We start from the raw sequence: 21,188 nt of genomic DNA on the forward strand, positions 1-21,188 counted from the left end.
AGTGAATAGGCACTTACAGGGCAGATATGTACCATCCTAGACTGCATCCCACGAACACCAGGTACGATTGCGGTCAAATACCTGCCTTGGATTGAATCTTGGATGGCTCAAACATGGAGTGCAGGTGCGGTTTTGTCCCCCAGTCGATGAAGCAAATGATGTTGTGCCCTGCCTGAGTGCCCTAGCAACTGCACGCAGGAGGATTTAATGAATGCTGCTGACAACGCCACTCTTGTAGCGGAGTTTTGGGCTGACACGAAAGAAGAAGAATACCTGCCTTGTTAAGCAAAAATAAAACTAAGACCCTATGTTCGAAGCTTGGCTTTTCATGAGATCTGAAAACTTTGTAGAATGCTAGCAATATGTAGGTACAACTTGGCGTTTTTTTACATCAAAACGTCTTTCGTGATGTTGTTTGTCCATTTACGGTTCCAAAAACTGAATCACCTTTTATTAAATAAGGAAGAATAATAGGAAACCTAAGTAAATAAGTTATTTATATTATTTATTTCGCTATCTGTTCCCCGAACGAGTAGCGGTTCTGGTTAGTGATTCACGAGTTTATCTCTTACTATGATGGGTTAGTCTTTAAATAAATAGTATGGTAAGTAAAATTTAAATATCTACTACTTACTTAAAATACTTACAATAAGCGTGATGACATAAGTAGGTATTTTGAACAAAACGTTCAGGAACGTAATGTTTTTTAACGTGAATGAAGAAAATTACATAAAATTTAAATTATTTGTTTTGGAACTTTTTAACCCTTTATAATTTTCAGCGTTTTATTTTATGGATTTATTTCTCTGTCAAAATTGCATTGACTGCTATAGGCAATTATGGAGTTCGGAGGGGCATCTAATAGAAATATCCTTATCTGTCGGTAGCGCATTACATTACTTCTTAATATCATACAAATACATACTACTTTATCCGTTCGCTTTAAGTTTGCCGCTGGCGATAATGACGTCACTCAAAATGAAGCGTCTATAACTTTAACAAACTATATTTAAAATATTTTTTATTTATTGTTATTGATAAAAATTGTGTATTTGCGTAAAATAAGACACATTAGTTGCGTTTAATCACTAACTAATTGTAATCGCGGTTGGGAGAGGGGACGCGCATTCCACGGACCGGCAAACTTAGTGCGAACGGGTAGTATTGCACATTTGCCCCCAGCGATACATGAACCTGCAACCTCGATACTTAAATTTTTCGCAAGTTACTAAATCAATATTTACTCTTTGCAGAATTACCCTGTGAACTAACTACTAATAACATTAGCGATTATTATTCCTAGTAAATAAAAATTGTACACAAATAAATTGTGATTTATGCTTAATTTATAATTATAAATAATAAAAATAAAGTTAGTTTGTCTGTCTGTTGAATGCCCACAGGCCACAGCTGAACATAGGTCTTCCCCGATGATTACTGGATTGGCCGCTTGGTAGCAGCCTGCATCAAGCGCCTTCCTGCTACCTATATTATGTTGTCATCGGTCAACCTCGTGGGTGGACGTCCCACAACGCTGCGTTTTCCGGTACGCGGCCTCCACTCCAGAACCTTGCTGCCCCATCGGCCGTCAGTTCTGCGTACCTACTATGCCCTGCCCATTGCCACTTCAGCTTGCTAATCCGTCGGGCTATGTCAGCGACAGTTCGTTTTCGGATCTCCTCATTTTCCAGTCAGTTGTCAGGGCCACGTTGCTGAAAGAAAGAATATTTAAAAATTCAATCCAGGCTCTTTTGAGCGTTGTTTTGTTACAGACTTTAGATCGTAGAATAGAATAGAATACCTACTGTTTATTTGGCACACAATACATGATAAATACATAAATGAACAAAAACGAAACCATATCCCAATTAAATTAAAATAGCTTTGAGTGCCCTGTAAAACTCATAAAACTCATTTATTTCTGTAAATAGGCTTTAAAAAAGCACTTTTACACACAATATGCCAAATGTGCCAAAAAGGTCCCTGACTCAGCATTAGTCATGACACTGGTGCCACGACACTGGTTTTCAGCAAGGACCTTTGGGGCACTGGGGTCATCGTAATAAAAACTAAAACACACAGAGTCTGATTACCTACTACAAAAAAAAAAACAAAAAAGACTTAAAACAATTACAAAAAACTTATGTTCAGGATGTGAAAAATACACTACTACTTATTACAGTACTTATTATTATTCTGTGTTATTACTTACTACTGGATTTATTAGTTCCGATTTCTGCCACTTATTACGTCAAGCGAATCCACGGGTCAAGATATAACTAGGTACCTCTTTATATAACAGAAATGTTTACGCCGTCTGACGTACCATTCTGACTTGAAACCAGTCAGTGTCGCGCTTTCGTTCGACGCACGCGCATACAAAGTTGAAGTAACAATGTAAGTAATTTTTTATTTTATTTATTTACGAGTACTAAGTGACACGGCGAAGTTCGTATCGCTTTTTAAAATATTCTATGATAGCCAGCCATGATGTCAGGATTCTAATAGTAAAGAATTTTTGAAATCAGTTAATAGTTTTGGAGCCTATTCCTTACAAACAGTCAAATCTTTACTCTTTATAATAACAGTGACTAACTGCCCCGGCGGACTTTCGTACCGATGATTTTTCTTTTGTAACAATCCATTTTCTAAACCAAATTCAGCTAAATCAGTCCAGATCTTGAGTTTTAGCAATAGAAAGACAAACGAATAGCAATTCATTTTGATATACAGAGTGATTTTGTAATCAGTCTCCATATTTTTTTAATAAGCTCTAAGAACAATTTTACAATAGGTACAACTTTATCTTAATTAAATTTAATCGTGGTATTTTTATACATTATGAGTCGCTCCTAAAATATGGATATAGGTTCCTATATACTATTACGGGTCTATTCCCACCTCTCGTTCCCACCACCGCAACTCCTGTGTAGCCAGGATCTACAGCTTGACCGTCATAAAAACCCAACCAATGAAGGTCAAGTTTGTCCCGGGGAAAATTAAACTGTCATTGGACCCGCAACGAAATTAAATCAGAAGAACATAGGAGGAGTTCGAAATTATTCTAATTTTATTTATCCTACATACTATAAGATAATAATAATATATGAAATAGACAAAACAGTGTTATGGAAACTTGTTGTTTATTTATGAATAGGAGGGTAGATGTTTTATAATAAACCGAATGTTTGATATAGATGTTTCAAATTTCAATAGCAGCTTGGAAATTAACTACTAACTATTAGATAACACTTCAATGACAGTTTAACTTTCCCCCGGGACAAACTTGACCTTCACTGGTTGGGTTGAGCGGTCAAGCTGTAGATCCTGGCTGCATATTATGGTTGCAGCGGTGGGAACGAGAGGTGGGAATAGTCCCGTTTAATCTTCAAGGAGTAAAAATTATTATCTACTAGAAAAATACATTTTATATTAATATTTTTTAATAATATGATTGTTTATTTTATAAACCATCATTTATTAGGTGGTATTTATTATTATTTTAATCAGACGTGATTTGTAACTTAAGCCGTGTGGTGACGGCAGAGTAGAATACATTTGTCACCAACCCCTACTCTTCCCGCGGGTGTCGTAAGAGGCGACTTAAGGACTACACATCAAACAGAGAATGGGCAGCAGCGCTCTCTGAAAAACATCAGTCTTTTAAACTGCGCTCTCAAACCCGCCTGCCAAGCGTGGAGATTATGGCAAAACCCTCCACTATAGTGGAGGAGGCTCATAGTCCAGCAGTGGACTGTAAAGGGCTGTTGATGATGATTTGTAACTTAGAAGAAATATTTTAGCTTAAATTATCGTAGTTTTAACTAAACAACATTATGTCAAATGTTGTTTGTTCATTTATCTGTTAGTTATCACAATTGTTTACTTAACCTATAAACTTAATTGTGACATATTTGATAAGTTATATTACAGGTTAAGAGATATAGTATTTATATTTAATTACGATTTTATTTAGACACTAGCTTTCCGCCCGCGGCTTCGCCTGCGTGGAATTGTGTCTATCACAGAAAACCTTTATCGCGCGCTTCCCTGTTTCAAAAACAGGGATAAAAACTATCCTATGTCCTTTCCAGGGACTCAAACTATCTCTATGCCAAAATTCATCAAAATCGGTTCAGTGGTTTAGGCGTGAAAGCAAGACAGATAGACATTAGTATAGATTGGCTGGCCGTGTGGTTTCGTCAGAGAAAAAAAAGACCACCTACGCCCATCACAAACATTACTATGAGGTCTCACAGTGCGCGTGGACGCACAGGGTGACACACAAACCAATCAGAGAGCTCTATTCAACGCCGTGCGTTCGATTTGCTGCTTCACTTAAGCAAGCATCGTTTGTGAATACGGGCGTAAGGCTTGGTTGCACCATCAAATGTCAAAAATCTGTCAAATTCCATACAAAAAGCACCGTTAAAGTTGGTGGTGCCACTCAGCCTAAGGGACAAATATGCGAACATCAGGCCTCCCCAACCCGTCAGGCCAGCGTGGGGAGTGTAGGACAAATCCTCCATTTGCCTCTGGTATTAGAGAGGGTCGAGCTCCTGCAGTGGAGACTAAATGACCTGATGATGATGATAATAGACATGTATGACTAAGCAAATGTTTAGTAGTAGGGAGTAGTTTCCTTCTACATAATTTATTTTACTTGATAAATACTGAATCAAAGCTACTTAGTCGCCAGGATTAAACGATGTGTTTCCGTACATAAAAACTCGTTCAGAATTTTAATTAGATCTAATCTAACAAAGATTTTCCTGGGTCTAATCACAGGGGAATCTTTTATCCTTATATCAGAGCTTGTAGAAGCCGGCAATTTTGTATGCAATGATAAAAATCGACTCAAAAAAAGGTTAAAACTGTTCCAGTACCCGCAGCCAAAGATAAGTTTGCTCATTTTATTCTATCCTTCTATACTAATATTATAAATGCGAAAGTAACTCTGTCTGTCTGTCTGTCTCTCTTTCACGCCTAAACCACTGCACCGATTTAGATGCAATTTGGCATAGGATAGTTTTTTATCCCGGTTTTTGAAACAGGAACGCGCGTGATAAAGTTTTTCTGTGACAGACAAAATTCTAGGCGGGCGAAGCCGCGGGCTGAAAGCTAGTTATTAGATACATAGACTAGGTTCTCAATGTTATGAGGCTTTATTAACCGAATTCAAAAAATATTTTTTTTATTTTTAGGTGCAGTTTTTGTCACAAAAGTTATCAATTTCTATTGGTCATACCTTCTTACTCACGGTTGCTCGAGTCATATTAAGTTTTTGTTATGAATAGTGCAAGAGATGTGGTGCAAGGTTAATTTATTCACTGTGTTTTAAAATTGTTACGAGTGAGGCCATATTTTAAAATTCTTTTAATCTACATTCTATTTTTCTTCGCGAAAGTTAGGATGTAACAATCCTAACTTTATTATTTTCCTATATCATATAAGTAGGTTAAAATACTTACACCACCATCTCCTTTCGTTCCCACCGCTGCAACTCCTGTGTAGCCAGGATCTACAGCTTGACCGCCAATAACCCAACCAGTGAAGGTCAAGTTGGTCCCCGGGGAAAGTATGTCACTGGACCCGCAACAAAATTAATCAGAAGAATAGTAACAGCATTGTTGGGTTCCGGAAAGATAGCCAGTTCCTCTGTGGATAAGGATCTCATGTGAAGCTTACTTCTAAGCGGCGTAGCATGGCTTGGCACCCGGGGCAATCCCCCCCTCCCATATAAAGCAGGGGCTTATGCACCCCAGAATGGTCTTCCAGGATTTTTGGGTTAGGTACTGATTGGAAGAGAAGATGAAAGGTGTTACTACGAATCAACTATATGATACCAATATAATAAAAATGAAGCGCATCTAAGCTATACCTTGAAGTCCACCTATGTTATGTTACCCTGGTACTTTTAATACTTGAAATAGTTTAGGTAGGTACGCCTGAAAATGCGTGGAATACCTCGAAATGCAGGCCAAGAGCTTCCTCGTTGTGGCTAAAACTTCTAGACCTATTAGTTGAAATAAAAACTTTTTAGTCTGTCTGCTATACTACACTCGCTTGCTACATAGGCAGTTTCAATGTCATTATTGACTCATTCTATACCTATTCTTGACTAACTGATTCATTGTATCCATTCATGTATCAAGTCAACAAATAACATGTTTGCAGGTCGGTTATAAACTGTTTTAAAGGTCGGAGAGTTGGGAAGATGATTGTTTTCAGGAAACAGGGATCTTTACAAAATACACAATAGTCCGGACCAGACTATAGGCGTCAAATAAATCGCACCTCCCGCGGATTTTCTTCTAATACAAACATGGTTCTCCATCAATATTGGTGGTATTTGTAAGCCCAATAAATAAACTTAAAGAAAAACACAGACCAGAGCGTCGATGTGACGTCACAGCTACCAGGTGCGCAGTTAACTAGACCGAGTTGTAAGTAAAGCCTGAGCCCCGATTACGGTAACTTTTAACGTCAACAATCCAGACACGCTTCTCGATTCTGCGATATGATTGGTCAAAACAGCTGACTTACTAGTCCAGTCATTATAGTAAGTTCACCTCGGAATTCGAGATACCCAGCTGTAAGTCTGTAAATACGTGTATATTGACACCCTAAAAGTTGTCTCAAAACCTACATATGGTAGGGTGTAAGCAACTATTAAATTTCAAGGTCAACGGTCACAAAAATCGGTTTTTTGCGCTTTTTTTAGAAATATCTCATTTCCTGTGGGTTTTTTGCTATTTGTATTTATTATCAATATTGTAGAATACTAAATTCTCTACAAATTTTGTTTAAAAACTTTTTTTATACGGTGAACCGTTTTCGAGATAGAGGGCGGAGAGCGCGCGGTCACTGCATCACTTCAGGTCTACTTAAGCGGTTTAGATTTTTCATACAAAAGGATTTTCCCGCTAATTCCTGTGGGAATTTCGGTAATTCCTTGTTGTAACTAAGCTTTGAGTTTACTAATGTACCTACATGCCAAATTTCAAGCGTCTAACTTCCGTTAAGCGTTTAGATTTTTCATACAAAAGGATTTTCCCGCTAATTCCTGTTCCCGTGGGAATTTCTAAGTATACTATAACCTGCCCAGGTGTATGAAGAATAATTGTACCAAGTTTCGTTAAAATCCGTCGAGTAGTTTTTGTTTCTATAAGGAACATACAGACGGACAGAATTCTATACATGAAATATATTTTCAAAATAACTATCAGGGGGTGATTAGTGATCGATACTGATGCCAAAAATGCAATCAGTAAAATTTTTGTCTGTCTGTCTGTCCGTCTGTATGTTCCTTATAGAAACAAAAACTACTCGACGGATTTTAACGAAACTTGGTACAATTATTCTTCATACACCTGGGCAGGTTATAGTTTACTTAGGAATTCCCACGGAAACAGGAATTAGCGGAAAAATCCTTTTGTATGAAAAATCTAAACGCTTAACGGAAGTTAGACGCTTGAAATTTGGCATGTAGGTACCTTAGTAAACTTAAAGCTTATTTACAACAAGTAATTACCGAAATTCCCACGGGAATTAGCGGGAAAATCCTTTTGTATGAAAAACCTAAACCGCTTAAGTTGACCTGAAGTGATGCAGTGACCGCGCGCTCTCCGCCCTCTATCTCGAAAACGGTTCACCGTATAAAAAAATTTTTTAAACAAAATTTGTAGAGAATTTAGTATTCTACAATATTGATAATAAATACAAATAGCAAAAAACCCATAGGAAATGAGATATTTCCAAAAAAAGCGCAAAAAACCGATTTTTGTGACCTTTGACCTTAAAATTTAATAGTTGCTTACACCCTACCATATGTAGGTTTTGAGACAACTTTTAGGGTGTCAATATACAAGTATTTACAGACTTACAGCTGGGTATCTCTAATTCCGAGATTCTTACCTAATTTAAGCTTAAATGACTGGACTATACGCTGTTGAACGACCAATCGTATCGCAGAATCGAGAAGCGTGTCTGGATTGTTGACGTTAAAAGTTACCGTAATCGGGGCTCTGGTCTGTAAGCACGTAGAATTTTGTCCAATAACCCATTGTTATCGCTCGCGTGTAATTATATTGCTGTCGCGACTGTGCGACGGGTGCCCGCAGTGAGTGTGCGAGCGCGACAGCAACATAATTACGCGCGAGCTATAAGGATGGGTAGCTTGGGGTCATTGGACAAAATTCTACGTGCTCGCAGACCAGACTATAGGAGTTGACATTGGCAGAATCACTGGGCGCCCTTCAACAGGACAGTACATCCCAAAAAGAGACGTTTGACGTTACGTAAACCGCTCCCACACCTCAGGTACTGACTGAGTTAAGTGCTAGATTTATAGTATTTTACGTTTTGTTCCCAGCATGAAGCTGTTAATAGCATTGTGCGTGGTGGCGCTAGCAGCGCACGCGCAAGCTCGTGTCACCGCTACACAAGCTCCTGTGTCTACGCACATCACCTCGCTCACGGACAAGGTAAACATGGCTTAGGCTGGTTTTAGTGTCACGTGGACTGTCAGTGCGGATCGCTCCGCACAGCCGATCTGTATGAACTGCTAGGGAGCGAGCGGTTCCTCCGGACCGCATTACTCTAAAACGTTCCCTAGAAGTTCATACAGATTGGCCGTGCGGAGCGGGTCCGCACCGGACGCTCCGCGTGACACTAAAACCAGCCATAGTAATTAAAGGTCATAGCATACGTAACGGGTAATTCCTCGGACGGGACGAGGACGGGACGGGCTACGTTCATAATTAACCGCTTCTGTGGTCTAGTGGTAAGACCACCTGCTTCAGACGCAGAGGTCCCGGGTTCGATTCCCAGTGGGGGCAGATTTTTCTGTTCGGTTTGGTTGATGGTAGGGCTTGTTCTAAGTCAGCTTGGCTAGCTACCACCATCTTACCAAAGTCTGTCGCCATAACAACAATGTTAACAGCATTATTGTGTTCCGACAGTTAGAGGTAAGATAGCCAGTTTCTCCGTGGTTGAGGATTCCGGGTGAAGCTCGCTTCCACTTACCATCAGGTGAGAAGAGCTTCCTCGTTGTGGATAAAAAAAATGTAAACGGCGACGGAGTCCCGTTCCGTGCGTGTTTTTCGCCACATATACTTTATTGCTATGTTTTTAAATGCAACGATGTCAAGAAATCGTCCCGTTCCGTCCGGCACGAGAAAAAAGCACGTCACTTATGCTAAGACCTTACTAGCTGATGCGGAAAACTTCCTGTCGCTTAAGGCTCGTTCAGGTTCAGAATGTCCAATTCCCAAAATGTCCAACGCTTTCAAAATGTCCAATTCACGGAATGTCCATTTCTTGAAATGTCCAATTCCCGAAACGTCCAATTCCCAAAATGTCCAATCTACTATTATGATGGGCTTATTGAATAAGTCCTCATAGCCTTTCTTATAAATATTAAATACTAACTGCATTTCCACAAGGGATGTGCGACGATGCGTAGCGAGAGATGTGTTTGTAAAGAACCAATAGAATCGCTTTACGATGTAAATGAAGCGATTCTCTTGGTTCTTTCTTCTTTTCTGGTGGAAATGCAGCCTTAGGGACGAATGTGGTCATCATCATCATCATCATCTCAGCCATAGGACGTCTACTGCTGAAAATAGGCCTCCCCCAATTCTTTCCATGTTGATCGATTGGTAGCGGCCTGCGTCCAGCGCTTACCTGCTACCTTTATAATGTCGTCGGTCTACCTTGAGGGTGGACATCGCACGCTGCGTTTTCCGGTACGCGGCCTCCACTCCAGAACCTTGCTGCCCCATCGGCCGTCAGTTCTGCGTACTATGTGCCCTGCCCATTGCCACTTCAGCTTGCTAATCCGTCGGTCTGGAATCATTAAAACCAATCAATCTGACATTTGTTTTCATAGAGATGGTACTACGTGGCGCACTACCCTTAGTTTATTATATTATTATACTAAAATAATACTCTCTTTTTTGGGCAGTAGGGTAAAGTAATTCCAGGGTGTCTGTCAGCTACTAATATCTGTCTTAAAATAGTTTTCTTGTTTCTAGGATGCCAGAAGCAAGGCCAAGGTCCACCCAGCCTTTGCCAATGCTGGCCAGCGAGCTGGCGTTGAAGTCTGGAGGATAGAGGTACGTAATGTGGCGACATCTATTGACTCGCCACTACAAACTGGTGGCAGGAATCACTCAATAGATGGCGCTGATTCGTGCTTATTATGGCACACTACTCCTCGCCTATAAACCTGCATCGCGGTATCAGAGTTTTTTGCCCTGAATAGTGCTTATACAGGGTGTCCCAGAATGGGTGAATCAAATTGCTAGGGGAGGTAGCTCTACTTATGTGATATTCCTAAAACATATGAAAAAAAATTTTTGAGTTCGGTTTTTTTAATAGTGTTCTAAACTCGAAATCTAGTCATTATTTTCGAAAGTTTGTTTACAGATAAACGAAGCGATCATGTACAATTAATATTAGTAAGAAAAAAGTACAAATAAACTCCAAACGCAGCAATTATAGTCAGATACAAGCAAAGCTGATTTATTTCCTTTTTTCAAATTTTTTTTGTTTGTTTAAGGAAGCGCATAAGGATGCGCTTTATTTTTTTTCATATTTTTTAGGGATAGTAAAGCTACCTCCCCTAGCAGTTTGATTCACCCATTCTAGGACACCCTGTATAAAGAAAACCAACATGTTGTGATCCTGATCCCCCAGCACTATGCCAGCTCGGAATTGAACAATTTCAAATTTGCTCCCTTTAGTAAACTGTAGTTGATCTCATAATCTCGCAACTTCTAGCACATCATTTCAGTCAAGCGTTCACTGCTGGACATAGGCCTCCCCCAAGGATTTCCATAATAACGATCCTGCGCTGCCTGCATACTCCTCTCTTCCTATGTTCTTCTGATTAATTTCGTTGCGGGTCCAATGACAGTTTAACTTTCCCCCGGGACAGACTTGACCTTCACTGGTTGGGTTTTATTGGCGGTAAAGCTGGAGATCCTGGCTACACAGGAGTTGCTGCAGTGGGAAAGAGAGGTGGGAATAGTCCCGTTCAGCCAAAGCACGTCCACTGCTGGACAAGGGCCTCCCTCAAGGGTTTCTACAACGACCGGTCCTGCGCTGCCTGTATCCAAGAGCTTCCCGCGAACGTCACCAGATCATCGGTCCACCAAGTCAGAAGGCCCACATTGCATTTCTTAAGTAGTCCGTTAGTATTCAGCACAACATCCAAAAGTACTAGAAAATATCAACATGGAAACCCTCAATTGATTTTACTGAACTTCAGACATAAAGTTCCAATAATAAAGTTTAAGATTATTCAGACTATCTTCTCCTTTTCATTTCAGAATTTCGATCCGGTACCAGTTGCTCAGAATGACTATGGAAAATTCTACAAGGGGGACTCCTACATCGTTTTGAAGGTACGAATATTTTTGAATCAACCGACCTAAAAATCTTACCCCCTTGGGCTGGTTTTAGTGTCACGCGGATCGCTCCGCACAGCCGATTTGTATGAACTGCTAGGGAGCGGAGCGGTTCCTCCGGACCGCATTACTCTAAAACGCTCCCTAGAAGTTCATACAGATTGGCCGTGCGGAGCGGGTCCGCACCGGACGGTCTGCGTGACACTAAAACCAGCCTTAGGGCAGAAGCTGGGTACGCCCATGTGCCACTGACTGGCAACTAAGATACTGTCAATAAACTATTACAACTTAGACTTATGCCCGTTTTCACCATCAATCCCTAATTTTTAAGTGACCCCTATGGTAACACATAACAGGAATTTTGTTTTCACAGGGGTCACTTAAAAATAAGGGGTTGATGGTGATTAGTATCTTGAGCAAGGTCGGCTTCCTACGGTGAACGGCCTAAGCCACAGCATAGCTGAGTGAGGTTACACTTGCGGCAAGGTGACACAGCTCAGTACACTTTTTCTTCCTTTAAAAAGTTCATTTAGAAACTTTTTCTCTGCCTCCTTTTTGTCATTGTGTGATTCATTGCAATAAATCTTTCTTTATAGAAAGAAAGAAAGAAAGATACATTTATTACAATGGACATCACACAAATACAGGCAATTACATAGACATGACAGTGGCACATAATAATGGAAGAAGAAAAAAAAACATAAAAACAAGAGCAAACTGAGCAGTGCCACCCATTCACCAACAAGATGCCCACTGCAACGGGACCCCACTCAGCATATGCCGTGGCCCACGGTGACGAAGGCCACGGCGCTGGTTTTCAGTGTGCCCCATGCCGAGTGAGGGTCACGGACCATTGGTAAAAATAAAATAAATAAAATAGTAAGCTGCATAAAATTGACTATACGTTAATATATTTATCTATACGTTATTCAGACGACAGCAGACAAACGCAACAACCTCGCCCACGATATCCACTACTGGATCGGCAGTCAGTCCACCCAGGACGAGTCGGGGGCAGCGGCCATCTTGACAGTCGGCTTGGATGACAAGTTCAACGGCGCCGCCATCCAGCACAGAGAGGCTATGGGCTATGAGAGCGCGCAGTTTTTGGGATATTTCCAACCAGGTTAGTATAGTCTATACTAATATTATAAATGCGAAAGTAACTCTGTCTGTCTGTCTTGCTTTCACGCCTAAACCACTGAACCGATTTTGATGAAATTTGGCATAGAGATAGTTTGAGTCCCGGGAAAGGACATAGGGCAGTTTTATCCCGGTTTCTGAAACAGGAACGCGCGCGCGATAAAGTTTTTCTGTGACAGAAAAAATTTCACGCGGGCGAAGCCGCGGGCGGAAAGCTAGTAGAATTTAAGAAAAAAAAATAGTTAAAAAATTAACCCAAACTCGATGAGTTTCCGAAATTTTGTTTAGGAGTTCTTATGGCCACCTTCCAGTCCCATCATCAGACCAGCTCGATGGTACCATAATATTGTATTGTCATCTAATCTACATATAATTGCCAAGTTTCATGGCGACACAAGAATTAGAAATGCGTGTAATTTAAATTCTTAGATTCCATTACATAGTTACATACACCGCGACGACCAATAATGTTTATTTGGCACCAAATTACATGCACTTTAAATACAATTGAGCTTATTTCTAATACTAAAATACAAAATATAAAACATCCATCATGTCAGCCACAGGACGTCCACTGCTGGACAATGAACATAGGCCTTCCCCAATGCTTTCCATGCTGCCCGGTTGGTAGCGGCCTGCGTCTAGCGCCTTCCTGCTACCTTTATGATGTCGTCGGTCCACCTTGTGGGTGGACGTCTCACGCTGCGTTTCCCGGTGCACGGCCTTCACTCCAGAACCTTGCTGCCCCATCGGCCGTCAGTGCTGCGTACTATTCTCTTCGTACGTTGTAATATTTACTGTTCTGCGTACGTTGTAATATTTACCCATAAAAAAGTTCTGAAATTATGTTTGGCAATTCTTCGGGCCATTCAGTTACTTTGGTAGGTACTCCAACGGATCTTTTAATTTCTGATTCGATCCCATAGCGAAACTCCGAGCTCTCACTCGATGGACTGACGATCTAGTGGAAGTCGCGAGCAGCGTCTGCGCAATTCCGGTCTTCGTGGAAATCCTTGGGGGAGGCCTTTTACCAGCATTGCGTCTTTCGATTGAAACCAGGGATGTTATGGATATCCGTAACTGTAACCGAAACTATCGGATATCCGAAATAAAAAAATATCCGTAACCGAAACCGATTCAAAAGTTTCGGATAGTTTCGGATAAAGGCGGAACCGGAGTCTAAATCTTAATGTTTTTTAATATTTGTATTTGTTACTTGTCTGGCATTCCCTGGCACAATCTGATATCCCCGCCTGTTTCACCTTTATCATAGGTGCCGTCATATTATCTTGGATAAATATGTCGCACAGCATCTTGTTGTTTGAATTTGTCATTTTTAAAATTCTAATATCCGTAACTGAAATCCGAAATGATTTCATATCCGTAACCGTAACCGGTATAATATTATTCTAATATCCGTAACCGTATCCATAACCGAAACTTCATATCCATAACATCCCTGATTGAAAGTATTGAAACGAACGAACAAACATCTAAAACATTGAAATATCGTTTCAACATCATTGAGATGATCTCAGAAACTAGTTTCTACTCTTGAATTGACAACGGCTTACTAATTGATCTAATTATACCGTTCCTTTTAAGTACATAATTGGCCTTTTGTCCTGTTGTTGTAATGATCAATGATGCGGATGTCAAAGTCAACAGTTAGATTTTTACACTTTTATCTACACATAATAATATATTTTAAAGTGGAAAGATTTCTTTTTTTTTTGTGTATATTGAACTAGCGGCCCCCCGCGACTTCGTACGCGTGTATCCCGTTTTACCCCCTTAGGGGTGGAGTTTCGTAAAATCCTTTCTTGGCGGATGCCTACGTCATAACATCTACCAGCATGCCAAATTTCAGCCCGATCCGTCCGGTTTAGGCTGTGCGTTGATATATCACTATGTCAGTCAATCAGTCAGTCACCTTTGAGTTATAATAATAAAAAAAATATATTTATTTTTTTCACAATGGGTCTAGGTATTGAGACAATATTTGACAAGATATTAGGTACACACGACAGCACATAGGAAAGATACAATAGTTTGTCATTCTGTGATACATTATTTGCTAGTGTGCTAATCGATGCTTTGGCCTGGCATATCATATACCCGTATTGTGAAGACTGGTGCCTGAAGTAGGTTCTGAAAAAGCCTGTATTACACATATACAGTGTTTCCGGGCATGTAGTGATCAAACTTTAAGGGCGTCATCTATGGACAATTTTATCAGCGAAAATATTTTAAATTTGGGGCTTAACCCATTTCTCGCATAATATTTACAAGGATTTAAATTTTTAATTTTAAGTTTTCACCTTTTCCTTCAAAAACAAGTGATAGCGTGGGTAACTTAACATTAATAAGCAAATATTTTATATCATGCGATAGCCAATAAAATTATCTACTAGTAAAAGTAGAAAACAGATACAAGTTTTATGCATTTTAAGGGAGTAAGAATGGATTTAATTAGAAAAAAACATGACTTTTTTCACTTCATTTTCAGTTATTTTCCAACACAAGAAAAACCAGGTCGTTAAGGTATGTTTTATTTGCATTGTATTATTAGTATTTGAGCCATTCTACAAAACGAATTTAATTAAAGTATTTTCACCGATAAAATTGTCCATAAATTACGCCCTTAAAGTTTGATCACTACATGCCCGGACACACTGTATATTTAGATTAGATTTATCCCTATCCAACCCGTCTGGCCAGCGTGGGGAGGTCAGGCCAAATCCTCCATTGGCCTTCTTTCCTTAGAGAGGTCGTGCTCCTGCAGTGGAGACTAAATGGCCTGATGATGTTGCTTCCAGCCATCAGATACGTGGACGGAGGTGTAGCTTCGGGCTTCAACCACGTCGTCACCAACCCTGGTGCTGAGAAGAGACTGTTCCAGGTCAAAGGCAAGAGAAACGTGCGAGTACGACAGGTAAATACCTTTTTATTACCCCCAAATAAAGGTAAGAAAGAAAGAAAGAAAAAATGTTTATTCAGTATCATTGACAATAATATACTTACAATACTTAAATGAGTAGTAGTATAAACAAAGGTAGCACGAAGGCGCTGGACGCAGGCCCGCTACATGGAAATGCGCATGGAAAGCATTGGGGGAGGCCTATGTTCAGCAGTGGACGTCCTATGGCCGAGATGATGATGATGATGAGTACCCCAAAAAATAATTTTGTTTGAGCAAATAAAGAAGACGAAAAAACTACATCTAGCCAGTAAGGCAAAATCCAAAAAGAGTCGAGCTATCGACTCTTCCATCACCTACGAACCAGACGCAGGTTACCATGCCTATATTGTTGATATTCCTTTAGCTCACACCAAGCGTTTCACTATTGCCCTTTTTCACCATTAACCCCTAATTTTTAAGTGACCCCTATGAAAACAAAATTCCTGAAATGTGCTACCATAGGGGTTACTTAAGTAATAGGGATTGATGGTGAAAACGGGCATACTTAACTCTTTTTGCGAACAGTCAGGGACTGGGATTCGCTGCCTGCTGTCTTTCTCGAACACTATAATCCGGTCTTTTCAAGGTGATAGTGAATAGGCAGTTACTGAGCAAGTATGTACCATCCTAGACTGCATCTCACATAAAATCAGGTGTGATTGCTGTCAAATATCTGCCTTGTTCTGAATAAAAAATATCTGTTCTCTTCAAGGTGGATCCCCTCATCTCCTCGATGAACGAAGGCGACTGCTTCATCCTGGACCAAGACCAGACCATCCTGGTGTACGTGGGGAAGAAGGCGAAGAATGTGGAGAAGCTCAAGGCCATATCTATGGCCAACCAGATCAGGGACCAGGACCACAACGGCAGGGGACGTGTGGAGATCATTGGTGAATATAGATCGTTTCATCCACGAAGACGCGCCCCACCATTCTTCCGCTAATGTTTGAGTGCTATCGGTACACACTACACGCTAAATGATCCGTGAGTGCACACGCACACTACAATAATGCCGCTCGGATTGCTCGGATTAAACTCCCCGCACCTTCCCTCGACCAATTGGTGGGGCGCGTCTTCGTGATTATGTTTTTACGCAAGTATTCACAAACATTTTAGATTCAGAAGCCTGTCATAAGACGGATCGACGATCTGTTGAAGGTTGCGGGAAGCATCTGAATGCAGGCAGCGCCAAAAGTTCAACAAATCATATCATAATATTTAAGACTTCAGTTTTTTCGAGTATTTACTTTATTTATATTATTTCAGACCAATACTCCAGCGAGGTGGATGTCCAGAAGTTCTTCACAGCTCTAGGATCTGGTGCCCCAAACAGCGTTCCAGAAGAGAATGCAGGTGGTGATGACCAGGTAACCATAATTATCATTCAGCATTTATGACTGTCCACTGGTGGACAAAGGCCTCCCTCAATGATTTCCACATCGCCCGGTTGGTAGCGGACCTGTATCCAGCACCTTTCTGCATCCAGCGCCTTCCTTCAACCTCTATTAGGTCGTCTATACATTAGAGTCCATGTTTAAATGGGACATCTTTCATCTCCACCTCTCGTCCCCACTGCTGCAACTCCTGTATAGCCAGGATATATATACAGTTTGACCGCCAATAACCCAACCAGTGTAGGTTAAGTTTGTCCCGGGGAAAAGTTAAACTGTCATTGGACCCGCAACGAAATTAATCAGAAGATTATAAAAAAAAATAAAACCGACTCCAAAAAACCTACACTAAAACGTAGAAAAATAATAACTAATTACCTACTTATTTATTAGGACGAATTATTAATATTTATGTAGGTATACCATGATTGATACTTCTGGAGTCGGTGCCAAGATTATGAAACATGTAAAGTTTGCCTGCACCGACTCCAAAAGTATCAATCATGGTATACCTACATAAATATTAATAATTCGTCCTAATAAATAAGTAGGTAATTAGTAATTATTTTTCTACGTTTTAGTGTAGGTTTTTTGGAGTCGGTTTTATTTTTTTTTATAAAATTTTACTTATTTCTTGCTTTTTAGTTAACTAATTATTACCTTGATGTTATTATCACTGAAGGTAGGCAGTACCTACACTGAGACCAAAAAAAATTGGTTCATAATCGGCGGAGATAATTATTGCGTATAAAAAAGTTCATCCCCAATTTTCCACCCTTGGGGGTGAAATATTTTCTTCAAATTCGCATGAAACCACCCTTTTGATAATACCTATTCAACAAAAAAATAATCGTTCAAATTGGTTTATAATCGGCGGAGATATTGCGTATAAAAAAGTTCATCCCCAATTTTCCACCCTTGGGGGTTGTTTTTTTTATTATTAAATTTAAATGGGACCACCCTTGAGGTATTACCTATACGCCGAAAAAAGATTTGTTCAAATCGGTTCATAATTGGCGGAGTTATCGCGTAACAAACATAGAAAAAAAAAAAAAAAAAACATACGGGTCGAATTGAGAACCTCCTCCTTTTTTGAAGTCGGTTGAAAATAGAAGGAGTTCGAAGTAGAAATAACGTCCATCTTGTAATAATATTTATTCCAGACTTTCGAAAGAAGCGAGGAGCAGTCAGTTGTCCTCTCAGAAGTGTCCGAATCGTCCGGCAAGGTCAAGGTGACCGCTCTACCGAAGCCCTTAAAGCAGGAGCAGTTGAAGCCCCAAGACTGCTACATCCTGGACACCGTCAGTGGCAGTATCTACGTGTGGGTAGGCAAGCAATGCTCGGCGAAGGTAAGCCTCATTCTTTTAATTTTTTTTTATTGTTACCAATTTGCTGTTACACAAATCAATAATAGTCCCATTAGCCCCTCGTACTAAGCTAAATATGCTTGTGTCACGAGTGAGCGGCGGCGGGGACCGAACCGGCTTTCCCCGGATTACGAGTCGGCCAGTCCGACCCCTTCACCGTTCGGCTATCGTGGCTTCAAAGTCAAAAGTCACAAAATGCTGTATGCACCAGCTTCACTCAGAATCTTCAACCACAAAGGAACTGGCTATCTTACCTCCAACTGCCGGAACACAACAATGCGGTCAACATTGACTTATGACTGACCTAATATGTAAGATGGTGGTAGCTAGCCAGGCGGATTTAGTACAGTCCCTACCATCAACCAATCGAGCAGAATTTTTTTCCCCCACTGGGAATCGAACCCAGGATCTTTGGGTGTGTTTTTAGTTGAGTCGGGCTGTTACTTTAGGTGACTCTCCTGGCTGACAGTGACTCTATTTTTGGCTGACAGCATCTAACTATAAATGATTATGTCTGGCTGACTCAGACTCTGACTAACTCAAACTGACTGTAGTGACTGTTTCCCTGGCTTGAATTTGATTCTGTTCTGCCTCTGATTTTTGACTCATAATTGGGTATATTTTTCAGGAAAAAACTGAAGCTGTGAACAAGGCACAGGAATACCTGTCATCTAAGAACTACCCTAAATGGGTAAGTCAATAATCATCATCATCATCATCATCTCAGCTATAGGACGTTCACTGCTGAACATAGGCCTCTCCCAATGCTTTCCATATTGCCCGGTTGGTAGCGGCCTGCGTCCAGCGCGTCCTGCTGCCTGCTAAGTCAATAATACTTTTTTTTATAAAAGAACTTATTTCGATTTAATTACTTTCTTCATTGCGGGCATTTCCCCCTTCCAAAAATCAGGATAAAAACTATCCCATGTGCATTTTATGTGTCCGAAGTTTTCCCAAAGTGGTGGTAAGGCAAGTTATATTTGGGACGTGAACAGGCGCCCTGGATAGTTTGATTTGTTAAACTAAAATGAAAATTATTTTCTAGGTATCCGTAGTGAAGATACCGCAGGGCACCGAACCCGCGGCCTTCAAGCAATATTTCAGCACGTGGAGAGACACCGGCATGTCCCACAACAGACTGGTCTGAGACTAAGTGAGTATTTAATTGTAGACTAACTGACGTTCGACATAGAAATCTATTTAATAAGCGCTCGAGTAAATAGAAATCTGCATTAACTCCAAATATGTTATCAAAAAATTTACTTCAAGTTGTTGTTTTGTCAACTTGAAAAACGGATGTTTTTAATTAATTCAAAATTAGGAATGCGACATAATAGTATTTGAACTTAATTTTCACTTTTTTTTTGTGAAATAAAGGATAAGACAGAAGGACAAGAAAATTATTTTTTGTAGGTTCCGTTTATTCCTTTTTTTAAGTAAAAGTATTATTTTTAACATTGTTTCTTTTCTTTTTCCAGGTACAAAATCATCGCCTGTGAAGAAAAATACTCAATCAAAGTTTTTAATAAATTATCTGTAAAAACCTGAATATTATAATCATGACAAGAGATTTATACAATAAATATTAATTTAAAGTTGTTGTTCTTTATTTACCAACCCTTACAGTAGATATTGTAAGTGCAATGTACATTCGTGTGCACTCTCAAGGAATAGATAACCTTATAATATCACATATTATAAGGTGCCGTTTAGTGACAGACATAGCCCTCAGAATCGCTAAAATCAAGTGGCAGTGGCTTAAAGTCCTATGTCCCCTAGATGGGGCAGAGGGCGTCCACAACAGTCCTCCATCGCGTTCGGTCTTGAGCTTCGCGTTTGATCTCGCTCCAAGTCTTTCCGATCTTCTTCGCCTCGTCTGCCACAGTGCGCCGCCAAGTTTGCTTGGGGCGACCACGTTTGCGTTTTCCTTGGGGGTTCCAATCCAGAGCCTGCTTGGGGATGTCATCGGGATCCCTTCGAAGAGTGTGGCTAATTCAGTTCCACTTGCGGCGCTTGATCTACTGGTCGATCGAAATTTCTAAAATCAAGTGGCAGTGGTTTATATAACTCGCAGATATGATGGCCGCTGGGGCAGACAGTTCTCGAGTGGCGATCACGATCCGGAAGACGTAGTGTGGGCATAGGCCTCCCGCTAGGTGGACCAACGATCTGGTGAGGGTCGCGAGAGGTGCCTGGATGCGGGCGGGGCAGGATTCTTTGTGGAAATCCTTGGGGGAGGCCTTTGTCCAGCAGTGGACGTCATTCGGCTGAAACGAACGAACGAGGAACTGGCCCGCTTGCCTGTAAAATTATGCTGCTGGATGCACGCAGGACAAAGATTTCGTACATTGTGTGCCCGCAGCCAATCCGCATTCCGAGTGCGTGTAGCCCGCGTGATAGGAGAAACATGTTAGAATGAAATAATGAAATGCGAGCAGCCCGCATGCGTTCCGAAATCCACACAGGAAATAGGCACTTAGTAATAATTATTTATTTAAAGCTTGGTAGGTATGATTATGAATCACCCGCTCCCCCGGGATCACTCTTTTCAGCGAAATTGCGCGCGCGCTGTAATCCGAGTCACACTCATGGGGACCAGGGATGTTATGGATATCCGTAACCGTAACCGAAACTTTCGGATAACCGAAATAATCCATAACCTACATAATAATATCCATAACATGCCTAGGGGACCCGCGCCGCGACGCACACTATGTAAATGTTATTTTTGTTTCTTGTAATTCCTTTAATGTGTAAAAAGCAATAAACGTTTTTTTATTTATTTATTTTATTTATTAAATGTCTGGGTTTCAGTAAAAATGTAGCACTTTACTTTTCTGAAACCTCACGCTGACTTAAAAGAATCTGAGGTGATGTTGCACTGTTTAATTTCATTTGCCTACACTCATTC

At 40.5% G+C, this 21,188-nt stretch overlaps 1 protein-coding gene across 1 annotated transcript; it reads left to right on the top strand.

Annotated features, from left to right (window-relative positions):
* The first annotated feature begins 2,298 nt into the window (after nt 1-2,298).
* Nucleotides 2,299-19,872, top strand: LOC135085537 (gelsolin-like). Its single transcript, XM_063980318.1, has 12 exons — nt 2,299-2,397; nt 8,375-8,486; nt 10,038-10,118; nt 11,337-11,411; nt 12,348-12,540; nt 15,377-15,492; nt 16,232-16,409; nt 16,786-16,886; nt 18,074-18,259; nt 18,906-18,968; nt 19,323-19,430; nt 19,756-19,872. Exons 2-11 carry the CDS (start codon nt 8,376-8,378, stop codon nt 19,422-19,424), a joined length of 1,206 nt encoding a protein of 401 aa, XP_063836388.1. The 5' UTR covers nt 2,299-2,397; nt 8,375; the 3' UTR covers nt 19,425-19,430; nt 19,756-19,872.
* Nucleotides 19,873-21,188: the final 1,316 nt, after the last annotated feature.

Source organism: Ostrinia nubilalis, chromosome 28 (genome assembly GCF_963855985.1).
Source record: "Ostrinia nubilalis chromosome 28, ilOstNubi1.1, whole genome shotgun sequence".
NCBI classification, from domain to species: domain Eukaryota; kingdom Metazoa; phylum Arthropoda; class Insecta; order Lepidoptera; family Crambidae; genus Ostrinia; species Ostrinia nubilalis.

Coding starts and splice junctions, on each gene's coding strand:
- LOC135085537 (XM_063980318.1), top strand. CDS start 8,376: ATGAAGCTGTTAATAGCATTGTGCGTGGTGGCGCTAGCAGCGCACGCG. Junction 8,487..10,037: donor TCACCTCGCTCACGGACAAG/GTAAACATGGCT, acceptor TCTTGTTTCTAG/GATGCCAGAAGCAAGGCCAA. Junction 12,541..15,376: donor TTTGGGATATTTCCAACCAG/GTTAGTATAGTC, acceptor TGTTGCTTCCAG/CCATCAGATACGTGGACGGA.